This window comes from Salmo trutta, chromosome 33 (assembly GCF_901001165.1).
Source record: "Salmo trutta chromosome 33, fSalTru1.1, whole genome shotgun sequence".
In the NCBI taxonomy this organism is placed as follows: domain Eukaryota; kingdom Metazoa; phylum Chordata; class Actinopteri; order Salmoniformes; family Salmonidae; genus Salmo; species Salmo trutta.
Window position 1 is genome coordinate 5626647 of NC_042989.1, and position 25674 is coordinate 5652320.

Here is a 25674-nt window from a genome sequence, read left to right on the forward strand (position 1 = left end):
TTGACCGGGGCAGCTCTAGCAGGGCAGAAATTTGGCAAACAAACTTGTTGGAAAGGTGGCATCCTATGACGGTGCCAGGATGAAAGTCACTGAGCTCTTCAGTAAGGCCATTCTACTGCCAATGTTTGTCTATGGAGATTGCATGTCTGTTTGATCGATTTTAACACCTGTCAGCAATGGGTGTGGCTGAAATAGCCAAATCCACTAATTTGAAGGGGTGTCCAAATACTTTTGTATGAATAGTGTATTTGTCAGCTCATACCGCAGTTACACCTCCAAAACATCCGCTATGCGGATGTCTGCCAACACAGGTTAGCGCTCGATCGGATTGAATCGAGGCCTCACAGTGGATAGGATATAAAGTATAGTTCAAGTTAGCATCATTCAAGTTCATGGCTTTAGCGCAAGATAATTCAAATAGTCAGGTCTTCTCCAGCAAAATGTGTTTGTGCTTCTGTCCTCTCACAGGTCCTGGAACAACCTGTACTGTGTGCTGAAACCTGGTCAGCTGTCTGTCTATAAGGACGCCAAGAGCATCAGCCATGGCTCCACCTACCACGGAGAGGACCCTCTGTCGCTCTGCAACGCCAACTGTGAAGTCCTGACCAACTACAAGAAGAAGAAGCACGTATTCAAACTGAGGCGAGGATCCGGAGTCTCTCAGTTTACATAGTTCACACCAGTTGAGGCTGCTGACGGGAGGAACGGCTCATAATAATGGCTGGGGCGGAGCGAATGGAATGGCATCAAGCGCATGGAAACCATGTGTTTGCTGTATTTGCTAGCATTCTGCCCATTCCGCTCCAGCCATTACCACGAGCCCGTCCTCCCCAATTAAGTTGCCGCCAACCACCTGTGATTCACACTCTCCGTTATTGCACTTTTCGTTTGAATCCTTACTGAATTTTGTTCATTTGGCTGTCTCTCTTCCAGGCTTGGAGATGGTAGTGAGTACCTGTTCCAGTGTAAAGAAAAGGTGAGTTCTTCATGCACTACTAAATAATCATGTTATACTATATCAGTCAGTCAACGAGTCATCAAAATACAGCTCCGTTGAACCATCTACAAGATAAACGTTCTGCTCTTTCTGGAATTAAATCATAAGTATCTGTGCAGATGTATTACATCTGTCAATGTATTATGAACGTTGATCTTGTAGTGATCTTAAACCCAACACCCAAATTCAATTAAATATATTGAACATAAATGGTTATTTCAGAAGGAGCTGGATCTTTGGACCCAGGCGATGGAGAAGGCAGTGAAGCCCCTGGCGCAGGAAGAGGTAGGACCCTCAGGGTCCGCAGGGGCCCGGGCCCACAGCCTGCCCCCTCCTCCCTCCTCCGCCACCCCAGAGCCGGCGAAAGACAAGAAAGACAAGGAGAGGAAGGGATTCAGTCGGTTCGCAAAGAAGAAGTGAGGACTGACTGACTATATTTCAGTCACTTGGGCAGAAGTTGTAGTGTACAATCAGTAAGACAGATTTTTATCACCTTAAAATATAGAATTTTTTTACATTAAAATAGATGAGATATTGTAGTTAAGATTTAAACCTACGCTCACGCTGCTGAGTGTATTTAAGCCAGTGTATGAACGCAAATGTCCACCTTTTTCTTTCTCTTTTTGTTTTCTCTTTGACAAAATATGCTACATTTAAATAGTTAATTAAAAGCACAGGAATGTTCTTTTGACTCTCAACCAAAGAATGTTTGTAAATTCATCAGGATTGGGTATGGTAGCTGTTTTCTTTTAAAGAGCTTTGTAAATGCTATTTTAGCTCATTAAATGATAGGCCTAGTGTTGCCTGAAAGAGAGTCAGACATTGTACAATACCTGCATGCACGACAAGTACAACAGCAAGTATGCAAACTAATTGTCCTATGCACTGTGAAAGCCAAATAACATTACAGAAATTGGATGTTATAGACTGTTTTAGCTGAGATAATGAAAGTAACACAATTGAAAGACGATAATGTTACCTTGTTATTGTCATGCTTTTACCTAAAACAAAAAACAACTCAAATTACTTTCAAACATGACTTTTACCAGAATAGCACTGTGGCCATCTCTGTTGCTGAGAACTTGAAATAGCCTATGCCTAACACCTGTGTATCGAATCTCATATCTATATACAGTACCAAAGGTTTGGACACACCTACTCATTCAAGGCATTCTCTCAACCAGCTTTGAATTAGTAGGTGTGTCCAAACTTTTGACTGGCACTGTATCTAAAGATGCATGTTTTTTCTTTTTAATATGGTGCTATAGTGTCGTGATATTACTAAGGCTATATTCAACCAGCTCTGCTTTAGCCAACCTCTGCATAGCGGTTGTTTTGACAGTGTAGGTGATGGAACTGTGTCAGATTTGTCAAATCCACATCCTCTTATGCGAGTGTCTGCTATCGCCGGTAAACGCTTGATCTGATTGAATCTAGGACTTACACTTTCAAACTAGACCAACTTGGCCGGCCCTATTTGTTCTTTACTTTGGACTGCAGAGTCATATGCAACTGATTCTATTACACTTTGTTTGGTTTCACTCAAAACACCTTCAATTACTTAATCGGAGACAGAAATACTTTTTTAATCTGTCAAAAATCGAGGATAAAAATTGTGGGTCAATCAAATCTAAATTGCTTTTCCAAAACCCACACAGTATGAAAATTCATAATGGAAGAATGTGTCAAAATGAATGAATGTATGTATGTATGTATGTATGTATGTATGTATATACGTATGGAAATACAGAAAGCGTTGAAGACGGGTAAAGACAACGATGTGCAATGTGGAAAACCAGAAAAAATTGATTTAATTTGACATCGACTGTCAGAATATTTGAATTTCATTTTTTTTCCCCTCAATGACATTGGTAAAGTTAATGAAACGTATTTTAAAAAGGAATCCATTCTCAAATAATTTATTTTAAATCACCTAAATCTATACATGTACAGTATATAATGGAACCGCATTGCTAGGAAAATATACTAATACATTTGACTACTGACAGTCCAACATTGTTTGTGTACTTTGTATCAGGTATACCTTCTTCCTTTGTGCTAGGTTGCTGGTGTACGATAGAGTATTCAGACCCCTTGACTTTGCTCAACATTGTTAAGTTACACCCTTATTCTAAAATGGATTAAATATATATATATATATATATATATATATATATATTACACACACACACACACACACACACACACACACACACACTACCCTATAATGACAAAGTGAAAACAGGTTTTTAGAACGTTCTATTTAATTACATTTGCAAAACAGACCCCTTATTTACATAAGTATTCAGACCCTTTGCTATGAGACTCGAACTTGAGCTCAGGTGCATCCTGTTTCCATTGGTCATCCTTGAGATGTTTCTACAACATGATTGGAGTCCACCTGTGGTAAATTCAATTGATTGGACATGATTTAGAAAAGGCACACACACACCTGTCTACATAAGGTCCCACAGTTGTCAGAACAAAAATCAAGCCATGAGGTCGAAGGAATTGTTCATAAAGCTCAGAGACAGGATTGTGTTGAGGCACAGATCTGGGGACGCAGAGCGCTAGAGTTCCTCTGTGGAGATGGGAGAACCTTCCAGAACGACAACCATCTCTGCACCACTCCACCAGTCCTTTCTGGTACAGTGGCCAGACAGAAGCCACTCCTCAGTAAAAGGCAAATGACAGCCCGCTTGGAGGGACTCTGACCATGACAAACAAGATTCTCTGGCCTGATGAAACCAAGATTGAACTCTGGACAGAATGCCAAGCGTCAAGTCTGGAGGAAACCTCACACCATCCCTATGGTGAAGCATGGTGGTGGCAGCATCATGCTGTGGGGATGTTTTTCAGCAGCAGGGACTGGGAGACTAGTCAGGATCAAGGGAAAGATGAACAGAGCTAAGTACAGCGAGATTCTTGATGAAAACCTGCTCCAGAGTGCTCAGGACCGAGGCAAAGGTTCAACTTCCATCAGGAGAACGACCCTAAGCACACTGCCAATCGGATGCAGGAGTGGCTTCGGGACAAGTCTGAATGTCCTTGCCAGAGCCCAGACTTGAACTCGATGGAACACCTCTGGAGAACACCTCCCCAATCCAACCTGACAGAGCTTGAGAGGATCTGCAGAGAAGAATGAGAGAAATTCCACTAATACAGGTGTGCCAAGCTTGTAGCGTCATACCCAAGAAGACTCGATGCTGTAATCCCTGCCAAAGGTCCTTCAACAAAGTACTGAGTAAAGAGTCTGAATACTTATGTAAATGTTTTTTTTTTTTTAATACATTTGCAAAAGTGTCTAATAAAACTGTCTATATGAAAAGGTATCACAGTTGACAGTGCATGTCAGAGCAAAAACCAAAACATGAGGTCAAAGAATTGTCCCCATTTTGCTTTGTCATTACAGGGTATAGTGTGTAGATTGAGGGGAAAAAAATAATAAGGCTGTAACGTAAAACAATGTGGAAAAAGTCAAGGGGTCTGAATACTTTCGGAATGCCCTGTACATGTCACATTGTAATCAATTTTGACACTAGAATAAATGTTTGACTGAAACTGAAGCTACATAGGTTGTTTCCAAAACGAGAAGTTGCTTTTTAGGGGCAATCACTCTTTAAATGGAATTGACCCCAAACCTGCTAAACATTGCCTTTTAATGTACAGGCTGTACTGTCCCTCTAGATCCTTCATCCATTACACTTTCCCACCCTCACATCTACTCGCCACATACTAAAGTCAACATCTTGATCTTCCAGTCCTTTGTGTAGTGGTTTTTAAATCAGCATTTTCTACTCTCTACAAGCTATGTAAAAATTCCCAAAATGTGGACAGAAAATGTCTATTACATTGAGAGGTGAACTTGAAAATAAACTCATAAAGCGACAGTTTGGAGTTACTGCATGTTCCCCCCAGGCAACACACACACACACTGGGTAGAGAGCAGGGTCAGCCGCCGTAAGGGTGCCTTGCTTGAGGGCACAACGGTAAAATTCAAAGCTCAACAAAGGTTTTACTGAAGAGTTTAATGAATTATACAAATATAACAATTTACTTTTAAACAGAAAGAAATCTGTTGCTGAAATAGAAAGGCACTTTTACTATGTTAAACAATCCTCCAGACAGAACAAGCTGTGTTCCTCGACATATTCAAATTTAAAAGAGGCAGTCGCTGAGTTTACATTACAGTCGGTAACCCCACTGCATCAAGACAGAAGTATAACGTAGCAGTAGCTCTAGCATTAACGACTAATATTAAGACACTCTGAAGTCTAAGTGTCACTTTGGTTTAAATACAGCCTTGGATAACAGTTTAGTTCACTCTGTAGGAAATCAATAACTGACCAAAAGTATACCTGAATGCAGAAGAACATAACATTTTGTTTGACATTTTCTTACAAATATTTATAATGAAAGGAAAGAAACTGATGGGAAGTTTCTGGATGAGTAGGTTACCGACAGATAGAAGAGCCGCTTTGAGGACAAGGCTGTTACAACGCAGCCACTTTGCCCTTTCCAAGAAACAGGCAGTAAGGCCTCTCTCAGGTGACAATGAGACAGTTCAAATACAAATCAGTGAAATAACATTGAGGTGAAGTACAGCACTTGATCCATTGGTGACAGAGGTGTAGCCTGGTCCCAGATCTGTTTGTACTGTTACCAACTCCATCGCTCATTGTAATGAGGGACAAGGAGTTTTGCGCAAACAGACTGGCACTCAGGCTAGCCGAGGGGAGTCTAACCATGCTAAGATCCTTCATTAATATTAGTTGTTACTCTTGATCAAAGAGATATTGATACAATTCTAGGGGACTTCCAGCATAGAACTTAATAGATCAACCATTGCATTAAACAGGGATAAATGGGGGGGGGGGGGGTTAAAAAAAGCGAATGTTATTCACAAGTCATTTCTGCTTTATACGAATAATTAAATAGGCACATAATTTCAAACAATAACAATTGGATACAATAACAATAATTACAAGAGCCAGGAACCAAATTATACGATTTAAAGCAGGGGTGTTAAACATACGGCTGCATGAGGGGGGGGGGGAGTCCAACAAACTCAATATACTTTAAAATGACAAAAACCAAATCGAAACTGCAAAAATTCAAAATGGACCTACATTTATACAGTTTCTTGGCTGTGTCCAGCTCGCCAATAAATCACCGAAATGAAAGCTAGACAGTCAGGGAGCATCGAAAATGCCACAAGCTAATTTTGACGGCGAGGAAATATAACCGATTTTCAGTGCGGCCCTCCGGACCTCATTGAAGATCAAATGCGGCCCCCGGGAAAAAAATTGTTTGACACCCATGACCTAAAGCGTCGTCTCTCATAACGTTCTCCCTGCATACCCCAAAGAGGATACAGCTGCTGTGACACCTTTAGACCTCCGGGGGGCGACAGACACATACGGCTGTGAATCTGGTGGAGTTCCACGTTATACTCCTAGAACGCACAGCAGATTGTCAGGGCTCTTATAAATAAAGCATTTCAGGGTAGGAGTGCTGATCTAGGAGCAGGTCCCCCGTCTCGCGCAACTTCTCTCACATTAGCACTCCTACACTGACGCTTTATGAATATGGGCCCAGATCTCACAACGCCTGGAGAAGTGATTCATCGGGTCACATACTAGGGATGGGGACCCGGGTGAGGACTTTTAACTAGTCATAAAAGGCACAATAAGAGTGTGTGTGTGTGTGTGTGCATATTTACATATCATTACAGAGAAGGCAAGTGTTGTTCAATGTTTTTTTTTTGTCCTGGTTGATTATCTTTGTTCAAGGTGTGAGTGTGTGTATGTATTGTATATTTAAACACTAGTATGTACATGTGTGCACATGCAAGCTGAGGCAGAGAGTCAAAGTGGATGATGTGGAAGCAAGAGCAGGTCGTTCTACTTGATGAGCTTGTTAGCTCGCTGGTTGGCCTCGTCGATACGTGCTTTGTTCATGTCCGCCTGAGAGAGAGAGAGAGAGATAGAGACACAGTACAGGCACCAGGTGAGAGGTGGATGAACACATTTACATTTCCATCACTTAGTGCGACCGTAGCACTTCCTTGACAGTGGAGGCCAATGTTAGGCAGCCTCAGGGTGCACTAGAGAAATATACCACAGACTTGACTAAGGTATCGAGGTGTAGGAAGGTGAAAGACTAATCTGTATAAAATAGTCTCTTCACACTTAGATCAATGCAAACTTCAGTCATTTAATATGGCAAACTTGTGCTCAAAGACCTTCGGAGCATACTAGTGGCATCCATGGCTGCGTTTACACAGGCAGCCCAGTTCTGATCTTTTTTCCACTAATTGGTGTTTTGACAAATCACATTAGATTTATTTCACAGCAGCTCTTTTTCAGAGCTGATCTGATTTGTCAAAAGACCAATTAGTGAAGAAAAAAAAAGAAGAGAGCCTCACGGTATAATAAATCCGTAAGGAGTGAGGCAGCGTATGGATGGATAACACAGCCCAGCTATGACGACAACTCACCTTATCTGTGATGCGGTCGATATGTTTGTTCTGCTTGTCTATCTCAGAGCCCATGTCCATGGCCATGTTCTTCAGGTTACCTATGATGCTGCCCACCTGGTCCAGATTCTCCTCCATCTCATCCTCCCGAGCATCGTTGGTTATCCTTGGGGAGAGAAAGGGACACGTCACATAAATATCTACTAATCTCATAGGCATTTTCATGAGACTTTTTGCACTTGCTTGATAGCCTTAACCCTTCGGTGTTACCAGATCTGAAGGGTCTAGATAAGTATAATCAATGTAGCGATGGACCTTCCACCATATTGCCGGCCACCTTACAGATCTGCAAACATTGAAAGGGCAAAGGGAACAAGAGTGACTTGGGACCGGCTGATAAATTCTAACTAGGTGTGTATTATACGGTTGACTGGCTTCACTCACCTCTTGATGTAAGGTCCCCCCATGGACTGCTGCTGGTTGGCCTGTCCATTACGGACACCTGATGGTTGAGTGGACACCACCGAGCTGTCCACTCCCTCTCCTCCTCCTCCTCCTCCTCCACTGCTACCATCACCCATTCCCCAGGTACGCTTGTACTTAGAGTCATGCTCTATGGACGTCACCCTGATGGACAATAGATCAATCAATAAAAGTCATTCAGTCCGCCAATCAATCAGGGGAAGATAGATTAAAACATGCTAGGAAACTTTGAGAGCCATCATTACAGAAAGTTACGACGACTAATTTCCAGCGTAGCAGACAGACGTGAGTTTGAGTGAGACCAGGTAGCTGAAAGGTTAGGTTACAGTTTGTTACCTGTCACAGGGGCAGACACAGAGGCCACAGCACTTGGACAGGTCAGTCAGGTTCTTCTCAGCCTGTCTCATATCCTGGTTGATTTGGTCCATACCCTCCTCCGTGCGCTTCAGTTGCTCTGTTACACAAACAGAACATCAAAAAGATCCAATTCCAATTGTAGGTACATTACAGTAATTCAATATTATCCCCAACAATTCCACAAATTAGAATTCAATTCCCTCAGGCTTATCATGTCACTATTCAGACAGCATAGCTACAGTGGGTATCAGAAGTATTCCCCCACCCATTCTGTTGCATTACAAAGTGGGATTAAAATTCATTTCATTGTGATTTTTTTTGTCATTGATCGAAACAAAACCAAAACGGAAAAAAAAAAAAAAAGTGATTACAGCTGTGAGTCTTCTTAGGTAACTAAGAGCTTTGCACACCTGGATTGTGTAATATTTACCCATTATTCTTTTAAATAAGGGAGGCTTCACTTGGCTGGTCCTAGAACACGTGCAGATCAAATACACCGCTGGAAGGCCGATTAAGGTGTTTACATGTCATAATAATGTGAAAGATTGCGCAGAAAACCAGGTGTTTTAACCGACGTATGCTTACTTCGATTTTGACCTTACGCCAATTAAGGTAAGCAGAGTAGGGTGTTTACATGACTATTGCATAATCTGCCTACTGCCATAATCAGTTTAATATCGAATTATTAGTGTGCATGAAAACATACAAGGTGTTGGGGGATCATGCCTAGACAGCAATTTAAGTCTTGCCATAGATTTTCAAGCATTTAAGTGATGTGTTGCGTTGGATTTGAAGTTTAAAGTTTTATTATTAGTCGTTTGTACAGCATACACATGGTATTCACCGTCCAACAAAATGCTAACTTGCAGGTGCCTTCTTGACAACACAACAATAAGAAATAATAAAAGACGAGCGAAGTAAATGGCTCAGTAGAATTGAATAAACATTTTAGCATAAGTATAATAGAAAAAGGAACAATATTGAAACATGTATCAGGGGGGGGGGGTTTGCACCAAACACAAGGCTTTGCATTTAGGCTAAACATTTTACTCCTTTGTGGTGTTTTTATGCAGTATTACTGTAGTGCCTTTGTTGGATACAGGATCCATGTTTTGGAATATCTTCTGTATACTTTAATTCTTCTTTTCACATTTAGGTCATTATTCTGGAGTAAGTACAATTCTGTTGCTCCATTCTGTTGTTTTCTCCCTTCATAGCCATTGAAGCCCGTAGCTGCTTTAAAAATGGCCAATGGCCTCATGGTGACACCCCTGAGCAGTTTCCTTCCTGTTCTGCAGCTCTGTTCAGAAAGACTCTCTTTGATGTGTGTGGGTGGTTTAATACATCATCCACAGCATAATTATTAACTTGACCAGGCTTAAAGAGATATTCAATATCAGATTTTTTTTTTATTGTTACCCTTCTACCAATCACTCCCCGATCTATGTAGTTGAATCTGTGCTTAAAATGCAATACTTGACTGAGGGCCCTTACACATGTATGGGGTACGGAGGAAGAGTTAATGTAATATGTAAAGCCAAATTTGACTCCTGAACTATTTTACCCTTGCCTTAACAAAAAGGGGTGAACACTTTCACAACAACTATATGTTATTTTTATAAAATGTGTTGACATTGTGGGGTATTTTGTATAGATCAATGACAAGAAATCACAACTAAATCCGTTTCAATTCCACTGGCATGCATTTATTAGAATTGTTTTTATCAAAGTGCGGTGAATACTTATGATACCCACTGTATAGTGGAAATATAGAAATACAAGTTGAAATGATTTATAACAAATCCTGTAGCCAATGTTTGATACTATGTGCATCAATTCCATTTACTGGGAAATGTAAAAATACTGAATTCAAATTAAATAAAATGTTTTACAATTCCAATTAAAAAAGTCAGTCTAATACTATGGCACGATATTTAATTGTCAGCCATTGTTGCCATTAATGCTAGTTAGTGCTAGTTTGACCACCAGAGGGCATCTTTGAGAAGCATTTGATAGCCTTCAATAGTCTGTACTAGAGAAACCTACGAGAGAAACCTTTAGTAAACAGTCTGTACTAGAGAAACCTTAGTATATGGGATTGATTTTAGGAAGTGTATCTTAATTATATTAATATTCTAGTGTTTCTACAAAAACACGAAACCCTCAGGGGGTTGAAAGAGCGGCACAGGGTACCATACATTACCTCTAAATCCCACAGCATAATCTCAACTTTTAGTTGGGCAACCACTGTACCAAAAATATTTTCGGGCCTTCCTGGCATGGAATCACCCTCTAACAAAAGATGGTGTTCCAGAGCTGGTACTTGGTAGTGAACTATGCATCTCTGACTCACCCCCCTGTTGGTCCAGCATGTCAATGGTCTTGACACCAGTCTGCCTGCTCTGTGGACAAGAAAAGACCACAGTTCAGCACCACATTAGGAACTCAAAGACCACAGTTCAGATAACTTATACGAGCAATAACAATCTTTCTCACCTCCTCAGCCATCTGTAGCATCCGCCTAGTGCTCTCCAAGGACTGGGGGAGGACAATAGAGAAGCAATAAAGCAGTAATGTTACAAGTAGTACATACAATATTCCGAAAGTATTCAGACCGCTTCCCTTTTTCCATGTTTCAGCCTTATTCTAAAATTGATAGATTTTTATTTAATCTACATTCAATAGTCCATAATGACAAAGCGAAAACAGGTAATGTTTTTTTTGCAAATGTATTACAAATAAACAGAAATACCTTATTTACATAAGTATTCAGACCCTTTGCTATGAGACTCGAAATTGAGCTCAGGTGCATCCTGTTTCCACTGATCATCCTTGAGACGTTTCTACAACTTGATTGGAGTCCACACATGGTAAATTAAATTGATTGGACATGATTTGGAAAGGCACACACTTGTCTATATGTCCCACAGTTGACAGCAAAAACCAAGCCAAAAGGTCAAAGGAATTGTCCGTAGAGCTCCGAGACAGGAGTGTTGAGGCACAGACCTGGGGAAGGGTACCAACAAATGTCTGCAGCATTGAAGGTCCCCAAAAACACAGTGGCCTCCATTATTCTTAAAATGGAATTAGTTTGGAACCACCAAAACTCTTCCTAGAGCTGGCTGCTCAGCCAAACTGAACAATCAGGGGAGAAGAGCCTTGGTCAGGGAGGTAACCAAGATGGGAGAACCTTCCAGGAGAACAACCATCTTTGCACCACTCCACCAAATCAGGCCTTTATGGTAGAGCGGCCAGACGGAAGCCACTTCTCAGTAAAAAGAGTGACAGCCCTCTTGGAGTTTGCCAAAAGGCAAACCATGAGAAACAAGATTGAACTCTTGGACTGAATGCCAAGCGTCACATCTGGAGGAAATCTGACACCATCCCTACGGTGAAGCATGGTGGCGGCTGCATAATGCTGTGGGGATGTTTTTCAGTGGCAGGGACCGGGAGACCATTCAGGATTGAGGGAAAGATGAACAGAGCAAAGTAGAGAGATTCTTGATGAAAACCTGCTCCAGAGAGCCCAGGACCTCAGACTGGGGGCAAAGGGTCACCTTCCAACAGGAGAACGAACCTAAGCACACAGCTAAGACAATGCCGGAGCGGCTTTGGGACAAGTCTCTGAATGTCCATGAGTGGCCCAGCCAGAGCCCGGACTTGAACCTGATCTCTGGAAAGACCTGAAAATAACTGTGCAGCGACGCTCCCCATCCAACCTGACAGAGCTTGAGAGGATCTGCACAGAGCCTTCCCTGTAGCTCAGTTGGTAGAGCATGGTGTTTGCAACGCATGGTGTTTGCAACGCCAGGGTTGTGGGTTCGATTCCCACGGGGGGCCATGTATGAAATGTATGCATTCACTACTGTAAGTCGCTCTGGATAAGAGCGTCTGCTAAATGACTAAAATGTAAATGTAAGAATGGGAGAAACCCCCTACATACAGGTGTTCCAAGAATGTAGCGTCATACCCAAGAAGACTCGAGGCTGTCATCACTGCCAAAGGTGCTTCAACAAAGTACTGAGTAAAGGGTCTGAATACTTATGTAAATGTGATATTTCATTATTTTTCTATAAATTTGCAAACATCTCTAAAAACCTGTTTTTGCTTTGTCATTTTGGGGTATTGTGTGTACATTGATAAGGGAAAAAACCCCTTAATCCATTTTAGTAAAAAGCTGTAATGTGACAAAATGTGGAAAAAGTCAAGGGGTCTGAATTCTTTCCGAATGCATGAACAGAGACCCAGATGTCAGTGTCTTTTAGGGTTACAGGGAATCATGAGAGGATGCTCTAGAAACATAAAGACCCTAGGTTCTATTGGACTAAAATACAACAATGTCCTCATTTTAAAATCAGGTAGGCGAGGCAGAGAAGGTATTCTCCATGACTAGCCCAGTTTACTGTACATCTGGCTGAACTGTGCCTGGTCAGGTGAGGTAGAATAAATAAAGTCAGGCAGGAACCATCTCCCTCCCAGCAGCACATCAATACACAAAATAACAGCAGCAGCAGGTGACATGGCGTAATGATGGAATGCAGTCAGGTGAGACAGAGGACTTAATAATAACAAGGGAGGCAGGACGGGACTGAGTGTGAAAGACTCTGAAAGGTGTAGCCAACCGCAGAGGAGCACTTGGAGGTAGAGTTAGGAGAAAGGATGACTCAGGGTATGACGACTTCATCAGTATGAGCGGTTACACCATGCCACCTCACTAAAATGGCTTAAGCTAACAGAGTTGAAAATGATTAATCTCTGACACATTTAAGCTTACCTTGTGTCCGAACTACTCAAAACTGTGTGTGTGTGTGTGTGTTACAGTAAGCAGGTTACTGTGACAGTTTACCCTAAGCCATGTTGTCCTAAACCCAGCACATAGGTATCAGTCTGTCAGTCAGGCAGCAAGGAGAGAGAGAAAGACGGAGGGAGAAATTCAGGTTGGTAAGACAAGAGATAAAGATTAGAATCAAAATGTCAGAGGACCACTCTATTTAGTATAGGCTGAAATCACAGAAAGTGTTAATAGAACGGTTTTCTAGACCTGAATAACTTCTTTGCTTAGATCAGTGTTTTTTACTAGCGCCGGCTGTCGGCTACACAATCATTTTCAGCCGGGTACTTTTCCCACAAATGAACTAGGCTACTTTTTGTTTACATTTTGCAAGTCAGAAAAAAGGTCTGCCGAGCCCTCTCCCACTAGAATGCTAGACGATGCGCATCGTTCAATCTAGAATCTAAGTGAGAGTGTTTCATATGCAGCCACAAAGTGCTGGCGCATAGGCTTACTGAGCTTTGATTGACGAACAGCAAACTTGACTAGTTTATAAATGGTGTCGAACTGACTGAATAAAGTCGATCTCAAATCCTTGCCATTCATAAAATGGACAAAACTGTTGTAATGCACCGGGACAAGTAAACTAAAGATTCTGTTTGTATTTTCAATATGAAGTCCATCAGGACTTGTCAGACAGTGACGTTAAAGTGAGTTCCTCGTCAGTAGCCTACAGAATCGCATCGGTAAGAGAGCCGTTCATTTGGCGCCATAATTTGCACTGGTAGGCTTTTTGGTGATTATCTGCAGATAAATTATGAAAACATTTTGATAGATGGTGAATCCTCCTCACTGCAGGAGTAACTAGGCTAATGGAGAGAAAATATGATCCAAAATATGATCAAAGAAAACCGATTGAATTGTTTTAAAAGCTAATGATACTTCTATGGTATTTTCAAAGATATTATATAGGTCTACTGACTGACAATGGAGTAGTCAAATGCGGCTTTCTGTGTAGCAAAGCCATTGATTAGCACCTGCTTCATTCTTCAATCATACCTGTATTACAGATAGCTAAGAAAATACCCCTTAAAAAGGAAGCTTGAAGCCTGTGGAAGTCAGCAGACCCTTACAGGATTCTTTAAGAATAATCTGTGGGTCAGTTAAAAAAAATCATTTTATTTTTAATGAATGACTTACTGCAATTCACAAAGAGTTGCAAACACTTGTTGACGGCGGTCAAATTCCATGTGACCGTTTAGTCATGGTAATTTGGCTTCTCCAAGCTCTGATGCTGCGGATGGTCATTAGTAGCCTACCAAACCTGCTAAGTGCCTGGTACTCAGCACTTTATTGTCCCTCTAATCACTCTGACATCATGCAAATGTATTAGAAAATCTAATCAAACATTTCATGAGCTCATGTTGCGCAACATTTCTATAGGCTATACAATTGCGTGAGAAAACAGAGTGATGGCCGCTAATAGAAAGAGGAGGATCCCATCAGCTTTCTATAGGTTAGGCCTACTATATTTATTTCTCAACTTTCCTAATATTAAGCACATTACTTATATTTACAACAGGAGTATAGCCTACCTGGCTGGCATGAAAATAAACCACGGGGAAAAGCTTCCTCCATTCGCTATTTAAGTGCATAGATGACATGTATTTTTTTCCCACTGCCCACCTATATTATTTAGTATGTGTAAAGACAAGATTAAATCAAGAATAGTCCGACGGGTGACAATATTAGCCTATCACTTGTGAACGATGCCCAGATTCTGTGTAGTAATACAAGAAACTACGCATTCCTTTTTTTGCAACTTTTTCCAAATCATAGTCACTCACCTCATGTAGCCTAGGCCATAGGCCTATATGTTTTGATAAGGTTTGCATCACAACTAAACTGGCCAAATAACATACATTTAAAACACATTAATCCACTTTCCAAGGGGTGTAGAGCCTAACTGGCATAAATACACAGCACATGAGTTTCAAGTTTGGGGAAGATCACTGTCACCATAAAAATGAAGCTTTCTAATAAAATAATGACATGTATAATCTCATTTGCGGTCACTTTTGAGGATGGTGTTTTTCAGCTAATTGATTGCATTTTGGAACATTCACACTTATAGCCTACTGCCGTGTGCGTATTGGTGAACTCATAATGTGAAGAAATAGCCTAATAGTTTATCAACATTTTAAGCTAAATGTTCTGATCTATTTGGGTCTATCGCATCCCACAAATGTCCCAGACCATGTTTGGAATATTTATTTCTCACACAGAATACAGTAGGTTAGCTTTTGTACTATGGGGGATAGTAGATTGACGTAGGCTAGTGCTTTTGCTGTTCATTAGGCCTACATCTTGTTGGCTGCCGAAAAGTTAAATGTGGACAGTTCTTCCAATGTCTTCAGCATGCACCTTTTTGATACATTTTTTATTTTGGGGTGTGGTTACCCTTTAATTCAAGTGTGCATGGCCAAGCAAAAGGCTGCTGTTAAGCCGAGTTAAAGGTACATGTGATGGTTGAGTTTGCGAAACAAATACCCACTGGATTAATAAAAATAATCCTGATATCATTCTGCCAGGTAAACAGACTACTTTGTAGCTACATGGACTGTCAAGTCATGACACGGCCTGAGAGAAGAGGACGCGCAAGAGGGATAGAAAGCAGTTGCTTTGGGAGGCATCTCCAGCCGAAAATAAATGATAGAAGTGATTAATAGTTGGTATTTAGCAGTAATAAAAGTATGCCTTATTTACTTTGAAGAACTACTGATATTGTGATTTTGTCAGGCAGCAGCTCTATAGAGATGAGATGACTTGGAATAAAATAAATGTCAAATTAAAATCATTTAGACAAATATTCTATTACAGTAATGTGAATAAATGAGGGTTAATAAGTGATGAGCAGTAATGGGGGGGTCACTACCATGATGGGACTTTCATTTATTTATTTTATTCTGTGTTTCAACCCACATAATACATTTCATGTCAAAATAATAGAAACCGAAATTGAAAACCGTGATTATTTTTTTATAATAGAACTTACCTCAAAAAGCACTAAATCGCACTACCATTTTCATTAGCATCATTGCTAACAGATACACAAAGTGGTAGCCACGCACACCACACACACAGACAAGAACATTCTCGTTTTCTCTTCAGAAGGTTGCAGGAAATATGAATCATGGACGCCTTCTTTTCATGTCTTATGATAAACTTGGGCAAATTAATTACATTTTCAAAACATTTAGTTGATTCCCCAATAAGGTCAATCATTTTTTTTTTTTAAGTAGCCTAGTTAAATTGAAGTGGGAAAATGTACGCTAATGGTAAACACTGACTACCCCCATTCCCAGCATTCCTATGGTGTCCCCATGGATACGGGTGGCAGCTGTACCTCATCAGTCACTTGGTTGGCCCTCATGGTGATATCTTCCACTGACATGTCTGCCATTTTGCTGCTGTCAAAGTTGGAGGTTCCTCCTGTCACACCAAGCTCTACACTCTGAGGCCTGGGAGAGAGAGGGATGGGGGGGGGGGGGGGGGGGGGGGTCATAAGTCATGTATCAGGTTCACAGATATACATTTTAAAGTTGTCTGAAAAGGTACCATTTAAGTTTGCGGACAGAAAAGGCATACTATGGAACTTCATAAACAACGTTGTTTGGCTTAGGCCTACATAAAGGGAAATTATGCAAAACATTAAACAAATTTGATTATTTTTCTGCCAGCCCAATGTTGGAATGTGGAAAATGGAAAAGGAAACAGCAGTAGGCGAGTTCCTTGTCAGTGACATTATGGTCTGGTATTGTTAAGCAGAAAGCATGCTGACAATGAGGAGGCTGGTGATAAGGAGAGCTTGATAGGGAAATGAGGATCATGCATTTGGCACCGTTGGCTGCCATGTTACACAGTCAGGAACACATTAGCACTGGATGACACGGTGTTGACAAGCTGCCCTGGATTCTCCACTGGTTTATGACAGACAGAGGGTTTTAGTCACGTTTTAGTGCCAGTGTGTTCCAATATCTAAACTAGCATACGGCTTACTAGCATAGATATTGGAACTGAGCCAGAGAGTTTAATGGCTCACATGACAGCACAACACTACTCCTGTGGACTGCATTTGAGAAAAGCAGCAGAAGATATACGTGTGTGTGTGTGTGTGTGTGTGTGTATACACCTTCAAATGAGTGGATTTGGCCATTTCAGCCACACCCGTTGCTGACAGGTATATAAAATTGAGCACACAGCTGTGCAATCTCCATAGACAAACATTGGCAGTAGAATGGTCTTACCGAAGAGCTCAGTGACTTGACACTGTCATAGGATGCCGCCTTTCCAACAAGTCAGTTCGTCAAATTTCTGCCCTGCCTGAGCTGCCCCTGTCAACTGTAAGTGCTGTTATTGTGAAGTGTAAACTTCTAGGCATAACAACGGCTCAGCCGGAAAGTGGTAGGCCACACAAGCTCACAGAACGGGACCGGCAAGTGCAGAAGCGCGTAAAAATCATCTGTCAATTCTGTGCATCCAACTTTGAGGCAACAGTTAGAGAAAGGCCCCTTCCTGTTTCAGCATGACAATGCCCCCGTGCACAAAGCATGGTCCATACAGAAACGATTTGTCAAAATCGGTGGGGAAGAACTTGACTGGCCTGCACACAGCCCTAATCTCAACTCCATCGGACACCTGAATATGGAATGAGATGTTCGATGAGCAGGTCTCCACATACACTACATGACCAAAAGTACGTGCTGTTCAAGGTTAATGTGTGAAATGCTGACCAGCTCTTTGATGGAAGACCGCTGCAATTAAGATGTTTTGGTACCAGAGGGGGACTGACAGTTTGTACCAGCATGCATAGCCTAGCCTTAGATGTAGGCCTAGCAAGGATCTAGTTCAAGTTCAGGATCTAGGGTTCAGCTACACTACCTGAAAATTTATTTCTCAGGACACACTCCCCCCATGCTCGCTCTACCTCTCCTGCCCCCCCCCTTTGGAACTATTTCCTGTTTTTGCAATAACCCCTGAACTATAACTTCCCTTCTCTTCCCAACACACACACACAGAACTACAAAAACAGGGAAAGTGGATGGCTGTTAGTGATGTTGAGTTTTCACATGCCTAACTGCGTACTTTTATTTAACTAGGCAAGTCAGTTAAGAACAAATAAAAAATAAATACAATATAAATATAGGACAATACACACATCACAACAAGAGAGACAACACTACATAAAGAGAGACCTAAGACAACACAGCATGGTAGCAACACAACATGGTAGCAGCACAAAACATGGTACAAACATTGGGCACAGACAACAGCACATCACACAAAGCAGCCACAACTGTCAGTAAGAGTGTCCATTATTGAGTCTTTGAATTAAGAGATTGAGAAAACTGTCCAGTTTCTAACAGAAATGATTTCAGAACAAACCGAAGTATTACTTTAATGATTAGTAATAAAATAAAAGACAGCACTTTTAAAGCCTATTTCACACTATAGCCTTTCCCTAAATATTGTTGGCCTAAACGCTGAACTTCTAAACTTCAAGTTGGATTCAAAAAATGAGATGGTATCTTTACAGGAATATAGCCTCTCTCAAATTTAAGAATACGTACCATCTCAAACTTAAGAACACATCAGCACATTTCAGACCAACAGGAAATGTCTCACTCTTCAGAGTGCTGGGTTGTTCCACTTCAAAAAGCACAAGAAAGGATTGACACCCACCATCTTAGATTTTTCTGAAACCATTTCTGTTGTTAGAAACAGATAAGATTACCATTCCTGCAACACTATTTTGTTGAAATATAATATCTGTGAAATAAATCTAATTAATTGCACCCAAATTGACAATGAGTATATAGTATCAGTGTTCTGTTTGACAAGTAGTGTGTAGCTGCGTCTTGAAGTATTGTTTCTTCATCCTATGTAACGTGTTCTCTGTGAATTTGGTGATGTCTCCCCCCGTTCTGAGAAATTAGTAATTTCAATTGTTGGGTTTATGTTCCATTCTACATCCTAATACTACCAGGTTCTGACCACTAGATGGTGGTGTTCATGTTATTAGGTGATTATTCTTAAGATGCTAGTTAGCATTGGCTTGTGAAACTACCTCTAACTTACTTCATACTGGACACAGAGACATAAACATGGTATCCACGAATTCATTAAGGGCCTCATTGGTAAAATACTGAAGTATCCCTTCAACGATTAGTAATAAATTAAAAGACAGCACTTCTAAAAGCCTATTTCACACTGTAGCCTGCTGAATTTGCAGGGTAACTTTTTTCATTTTGATTTCGGCACAAATTAAAATGTGGCACTGACTCGCCCATGCATTGATGTTTCAGCGTTGTATCAATGAAGAGTGCCATTCGATGTGCGACATGCACGCGCAGTTACATCTTAGCCATGTGCGACATGCACGCGCAGTTACATCTTAGCCATGTGCGACATGCACGCGCAGTTACATCTTAGCCATGTGCGACATGCACGCGCAGTTACATCTTAGCCATGTGCGACATGCACGCGCAGTTACATCTTAGCCATGTGCAACATGCACGCGCAGTTACATCTTAGCCATGTGCGACATGCACGCGCAGTTACATCTTAGCCATGTGCAACATGCACGTGCAGTTACATCTTAGCCATGTGCAACATGCACGCGCAGTTACATCTTAGCCATTTAGCAGACACTCTTATCCAGATCGACTTAGTTACTTAGTGCATTCATCTAAAGATAGCTAGGTGGGACAACCACATATCACAGGCATAGTAAATACACTTTTCTTCTGAAACAAAATCTTTCTTTGAGCAATTCCATTAGCACACATTAATATAATCTCCCCATTTGTCTGAGCAAACAATATATCAAAGGTATTTTAGTCACTTTTTGATCGTTATCAAGGGTGTCAATTTCAGACCCCACTGTATGTTTAGGTCAATCCTATCGTATTTCCCCCTCTCTAGCCTGCTAGATTTAGAGGCAGGCGGACGAACAATATCCACTGTCGTAGTGCGGATGAAACGTGAGCTGGAATGTAAAGCTAACTGAAGCTGGTTAGCTTTAGAAAACCCTGAGTAGGATACCCGTAGGATAACCTTCTGGTATGACAGCAACCCATGCGTTGGTTGTATACCTGGCCACTGTTTCAAATGGTAACTTTTCAGCATTTGTGTCAATGGTACCTATATTAGCATCATCACGATTCATGTCCAAATCATCCTAAAGGATCTAAAAATGTATTGTGTAACTCAACAATGTTACTTCTAGATTATTTGGATATGAAGTGTGGAATGACCTTTGACCCCTTTTGATTCCTCATGTCTTACCCATTGTTAGAAAAAAAGTTTGGTCCAAATAGGATGTTAGACACTAAAATTGTTTAATCTTATATGAATCCTATAAATAAAAAAAATTGCCAATTTGGGTGCAATCAATTCGCTTAATTTCTCAGAGATCAAATTATTTTCCAACAAAATAATGCTTCGGGATGGTGGGTGTCAAGGCTTGCTGAAATGACATGGAACGACCCTGCTGCTGATTTTTATGGTAAGCCTAACACATAGGCTATTGCTACATCACCCTATGATCCACCAATGGCCCTCAATCTCACACCATAAAAATACTTTGTCACACTACACCCAGCAGCAATACACACACACTTATGATTATGACAACAATGAGGATTAACAGCAATTAAATAACCTACTGTACATACCTATTCATCTTTCCACCGTTCCACTCCATACAGCCCAACTACTGTAGTGTTTTACCTAGCCTACTGATCCATACATGCCTCCACAACATAACAGGGACACACATTTCCTGCTCTTCTACTCAAACCAGTTCCTCCAGGTTAGGTTCCAACAACATGACATCCCTCCTCCCTCCGTTCCATTCTTTCATACTGACAATGTCTTGTGACAATAGACAGTATGACAATGGCTACACACAGAGGTAGCCTATGGCACTACCTGTCCATGTATTTGTCTGCCAAGTGAATTGAGACGTCTAGTACAAGATAGGTAAAAATGACCAGAACAGAAAAGTTGATCAATTTCTCACCACCTTCTTATAACGCCTAACACACTGAACAAAAATATAAAAATGCAACATGTAAAGTGTTGGTCCTATGTTTCATGAGCTGAAATAAAAAAAAAATCCCAGAAAAGTTCCTTATGCACAAAAAGCTTATTTCTCTAAAATGTTGTGCACACATTTGTTTACATCTGTTAGTAATTATTTCCCCTTTGCCAAGATAATCCATTAACCAGACAGGTGTGGCATATCAAGAAGCTGATTAAACAGCATGATCATTAAACAGGTGCACTGTGCTGGGGACAACAAAAGACCACTCTACCATAAGCCGCCTCCAACGTCAATTTAGATAATTTGGCAGTACGTCCAACCAGCCTCACAACCGCAGACCACGTGTAACCACGCCAGCCCAGGACCTCCAGCTTCGTCACCTGTGAGATTATCTAGAGGTGCTGAGGAGTACTTGTGTCTGTAATAAAGCAGTGGTGTAAAGTACTTAAGTAAAACTTAAGTAGTTTTTTGGGGTATCTGTACTTTACTATTTATATTTTTGACAACATTTACACCACTACATTCCTAAAGAATATAATGTACTTTTTACTCCTTACATTTTCCCTGACACCCAAAAGTACTTGTTACATTTTGAATGCTTAGCAGGACAGGAAAATTGTCAAATTCACACACTTATAAAGAGAACATCCCTGGTCATCCTTACTGCCTCTGATCTGGCAGACTCACTAAACAAAAATGCTCTGTTTGTAAATGATGTCTGACTGTTGAATTGTTCCCCGGGCAATCTGTAAACGGAAAAAAAATAAAAAAATAAAGAGAAAATCGTGCCATCTGGGTTGCTTAATATAAGGAATTTGAAAATTATTGACACTTTTACTTTTCATACTTAAGCATATTTAAAAACAAATACTTTTAGAGACTTTTACTCTAGTAGTATTTTACTGGGTGACTTTCAATTTGTTTTAAGGAATCTTTACTTTTACTCAAGTATGATAATTGGGTACTTTTTCCACCACTGTAATAAAGCCATTTTGTGGGGAAAAACAAATTCTGATTGGCTGGGCCTGGCTCCCCAGTGGGTGGACCTATGCCCTCCAAGGCCCACCCACGGCTGCACCCCTGCCCAGTCATGTGAAATCCATAGATTAGGGCCTAATTTATTTATTTATTTAAATTGACCGATTATGGTCGATTACATTGCAATCCATGAGGAGACTGCGTGGCAGGCTGACCACCTGTTACGCGAGTGCAGCAAGGAGCTAAGGTAAGTTGCTAGCTAGCATTAAACTTATTTAAAAAAAAAAAAATAACTACACATGGTTGACGCTATTACTAGTTTAACTAGCTTGTCCTGTGTTGCATATAATCAATGCGGTGCCTGTTAATTTATCATCGAATCACAGCCTACTTCGCCAAACGGGTGATGATTAAACAAAAGCGCAGTTGCGCAGGGTAAATGCAGCAGTTTGGGCCGCCTGGCTCGTTGCAAGCTGTGTGAAGACCATTTCTTCCTAACAGAGTAATTCATTTGCCAGAATGTTACATAATTATGACGTAACATTGAAGGTTGTGCAATGTAACAGCAATATTTAGACTTAGGGTTGCCACCCGCTCGATAAAATACGGAACGGTTCCATATTTTCACTGAAAGAATAAACCGTTTTGTTTTCGAAATTATAGTTTCCGGATTTGACCATATTAATGACCAAAGGCTCGTATTTGTGTGTTTATTATAATTAAGTCTATGATTTGATAGAGCAGTCTGATTGAGCGGTGGTAGACACCAGCAGGCTCGTAAGCATTCATTCAAACAGCACTTTCCTGGGTTTGCCAGCAGCTCTTCTTAATGCTTGAAGCACAGTGCTGTTTATGACTTCAAGCCTATCAACTCCCGAGATTAGGCTGGCAATACTAAAGTGCCTATAAGAACATCCAATAGTCAAAGGTATATGAAATACCAATGGTAGAGAGAGAAATAGTCTTATAATAACTACAACCTAAAACGTCTTACCTGGGAATATTGAAGACTCATTTTAAAAGGAACCACCAGCTTTCATATGTTCTCATGTTCTGAGCAAGGAACTTAAACTTTAGCTTTTTTTTATTTTTTTTTTACATGGCACATGTTGCACTTTTACTTTCTTCTCCAACACTGTGTTGTTTCATTATTTAAACACGTTTATTTATTTGAGACTAAATTGATTTCATTTATTATATTAAGTTAAAATAAGTGTTCAGTATTGTTGTAATTGTCATTACAAATATATATTTTTTTAAAAATCGGCCAAATTAATCGGTATCGGCTTTTTTTGGTCCTCCAATAATCAGTATTGGCGTTGAAAAACCATAATCAGTCGACCTCTATTTCAAAACACATAACCTCATGATCATGACACCTGTTAATCATTTATCTGCAAACTTGGAGCAATGTGGGTGATTCCACTGCCGTGTCTGTGCTGATATTCATGTATCGGTTCATTGGGGTTAGCTACAGTTACAGTGTAACTAGCTGGACATGCTTGGTCATCAGCTGACAAGGTTTACAAGTACAGTGAGGCCAGCTATACTGTAACAGGGTGATCGCAAACAGACACCCAACCACCAAAGGAGTTGTTAGGTAGTCTAGCAAAAGTGAGCTAGCTAGCGAAGTTGGATGGGTATAATTTGTGCAACGTTCCAACAGGAATCTGTTTCAAAAACTTCGTAAATAACAAGGTTGCCAAAAACAACGCATACAAAGTTGTACAGCGGCAGAATAAGATACCGGGTAGGGAGTGGTCTATGTCATTGCGTTTTTCACTCATCACGTTTATTCCGAAAAATGTCTGTCCTCACTCTGTTTGCCTATGGACAAACATTAAGAATAAGTTACGTGGTGAGTTGATGCCTTTTCGGCAGCTAGTTAGCTAGGTTTGTGTGCGTTGTTGGTTGGCAACCTTTTACTTTACGTTTTTTGGAACAGATTCCTGTTGAACGTTCCACAAATCATACCCACCCAGCGAAGATACCAAAATAAAGTTGGTGACAGTTTTTCAAGTAACTTTTAATGCTCTAAACTTCGTCCCGACACACTAAAATCATTACTAATTAACTTTACTAGTTTCTGTCTAACCTAAATAGTTAACGTCTTCCTGTAATGAAGTATTTTGTGCTAGCCCAACACAGCATACTACTAGTAATGTTAGATCCGCTAGCAGTGGAAGCCAGCTAGGCTTGCTAGTTCCTCACAGACAAGTCGCATAAAACTCCCCGACTGAGGATCATTTGATGGATGAACACATAATGAGAAAGGGTTGTCTTCTGAATGACAGATACTTACTGCTAAGCTTCCCAAGTAGAAAAAAAACTCCTTCAGGTTTTCCGTATGTGATCTTTGCAATTTTCTGAAATTCATTGATATGGACTGAGTGTCGGTGGTGCGCATGTCCTGTCATATGATTTCACAAGTGGAGGAAGGCGATTTGCGCATGCGTTGGATCACACCTTACCAGCAACATTTCAGTAGCCTACGGTTTACGGTGGTATCTGTAGCTATTATTCTGATATTTGATTACAATGACAAGTGGATTATATACCAAACATATTTTATATTTAGTATTTTTATATTTCAGTCTCCCCCCCGGCTAAAAACAGTATCATTTTTGGTTGATGAAGGCCTACCAAGCAGGGAGGGGTTGGTTTTTGTCTCCAATAATAGTGTGATTGCCTAGTGTGACTCCCCCCCTTGGTTGCTGCAGTAACGTCCCCCCCTCCCTTGTCGAGGACACGCCATCTTGATTGCCTCTAGCGAGCCATCGTCATGTTTGTTTGACACTTGATTTCCCCAGATTGTCTATCATGTAATAAAAATAATGTAGGTCAAAAGGGAAATAAAAGTATGCATGCTTCAACAGAAAGTATGCACAAAACTATGATGCAACCATGTAAAAAACAAGCAAAATTGATTGAAATCAATGGTGTAAACTCTGACTTCGGAATGAAATGTTGCCCATTCACATCTCATATGTAGCCTGATTACAATATTTTATCTTGATATGTTAATAAATACATACTGTGTTCATTTTGGCATGTTAACCTGCCTACAAAACCCGCGGTAGTGTGCGTAGATCGCAAGCCAATAGTAATTCAATAAGGTGAACTGGCATGCTACTGCTGTTAGGTAGCTAGATAGCCACAAAGAATTGGTAGCTAGCTACCCACGAAGAATCTACCTTGCATAACACTAGTTTTAGGTCATTTTTGCCTGTTTAACTAGCTTTCTAGCTAGATTATTTCAATTCACATATAGCTAGCTGATGATTATGAAGTAAAATGTTTGCTTTGTGTATATCTTTTTTAGTCTCTTTTGTTGCCATTGTCCAGGCTGGAAGACGGTTCAGTGAATGGGTAGGTGCAGCGTGAGGTAATACAGTAGCTGGGGAGAGTGATGTAATCTCAAATGTAATGTTTTATGTGTTCTCCACACTCTAGTCCTCATAGAACGTACTCAAGAGAACATACTCGGAGAATTAGAGTGTGGA

The 25674-nt window shown here is 40.7% G+C and overlaps 2 protein-coding genes across 4 annotated transcripts in view; one reads left to right on the top strand and one right to left on the bottom strand.

The window, feature by feature from the left end:
* The window catches only part of sptb (spectrin, beta, erythrocytic), a 50383-nt gene extending 47375 nt beyond the window's left edge, over positions 1-3008 (top strand). The window contains exons 39-41 of one of the 2 annotated variants that reach the window (XM_029729597.1): positions 469-642; positions 934-976; positions 1223-3008. In XM_029729597.1, the coding sequence (XP_029585457.1) occupies positions 469-642; positions 934-976; positions 1223-1417 (412 nt within the window). In that variant the 3' untranslated portion in view covers positions 1418-3008. Of the gene's footprint in view, positions 1-468; positions 643-933; positions 977-1219 lie in introns of both variants that reach the window. The other variant, XM_029729595.1, reaches the window with a different exon arrangement.
* Positions 3009-5007: 1999 nt separating this feature from the next.
* LOC115172292 (synaptosomal-associated protein 23) lies at positions 5008-24601 on the bottom strand. Of its 2 annotated transcripts, none has more exons than XM_029729599.1 (8): positions 24474-24601; positions 16493-16607; positions 10812-10853; positions 10669-10717; positions 8295-8412; positions 7920-8102; positions 7497-7641; positions 5008-6963 (listed from the first exon to the last, which is right to left on the bottom strand). In XM_029729599.1, exons 2-8 carry the CDS (start codon positions 16547-16549, stop codon positions 6901-6903), a joined length of 657 nt encoding a protein of 218 aa, XP_029585459.1. In that variant the 5' UTR covers positions 16550-16607; positions 24474-24601; the 3' UTR covers positions 5008-6900. The 2 variants fall into 2 exon arrangements, with proteins under 2 accessions (XP_029585459.1, XP_029585458.1); XM_029729598.1 differs by lacking the exon at positions 24474-24601 and adding an exon at positions 20823-20964.
* Positions 24602-25674: the final 1073 nt, after the last annotated feature.

Bases quoted from the DNA above. Each gene is read 5' to 3' on its own strand.
- LOC115172292 (XM_029729598.1), bottom strand. From the start codon at position 20,851: ATGGAGTGGAACGGTGGAAAGATGAATAG. The intron at 16,608-20,822 runs GTATGTACAGTA...TCTCTCTCCCAG, and splicing joins AACGGTGGAAAGATGAATAG to GCCTCAGAGTGTAGAGCTTG. The intron at 8,413-10,668 runs GTGAGTCAGAGA...TTTGTGTAACAG, and splicing joins CATGCTGGACCAACAGGGGG to AGCAACTGAAGCGCACGGAG.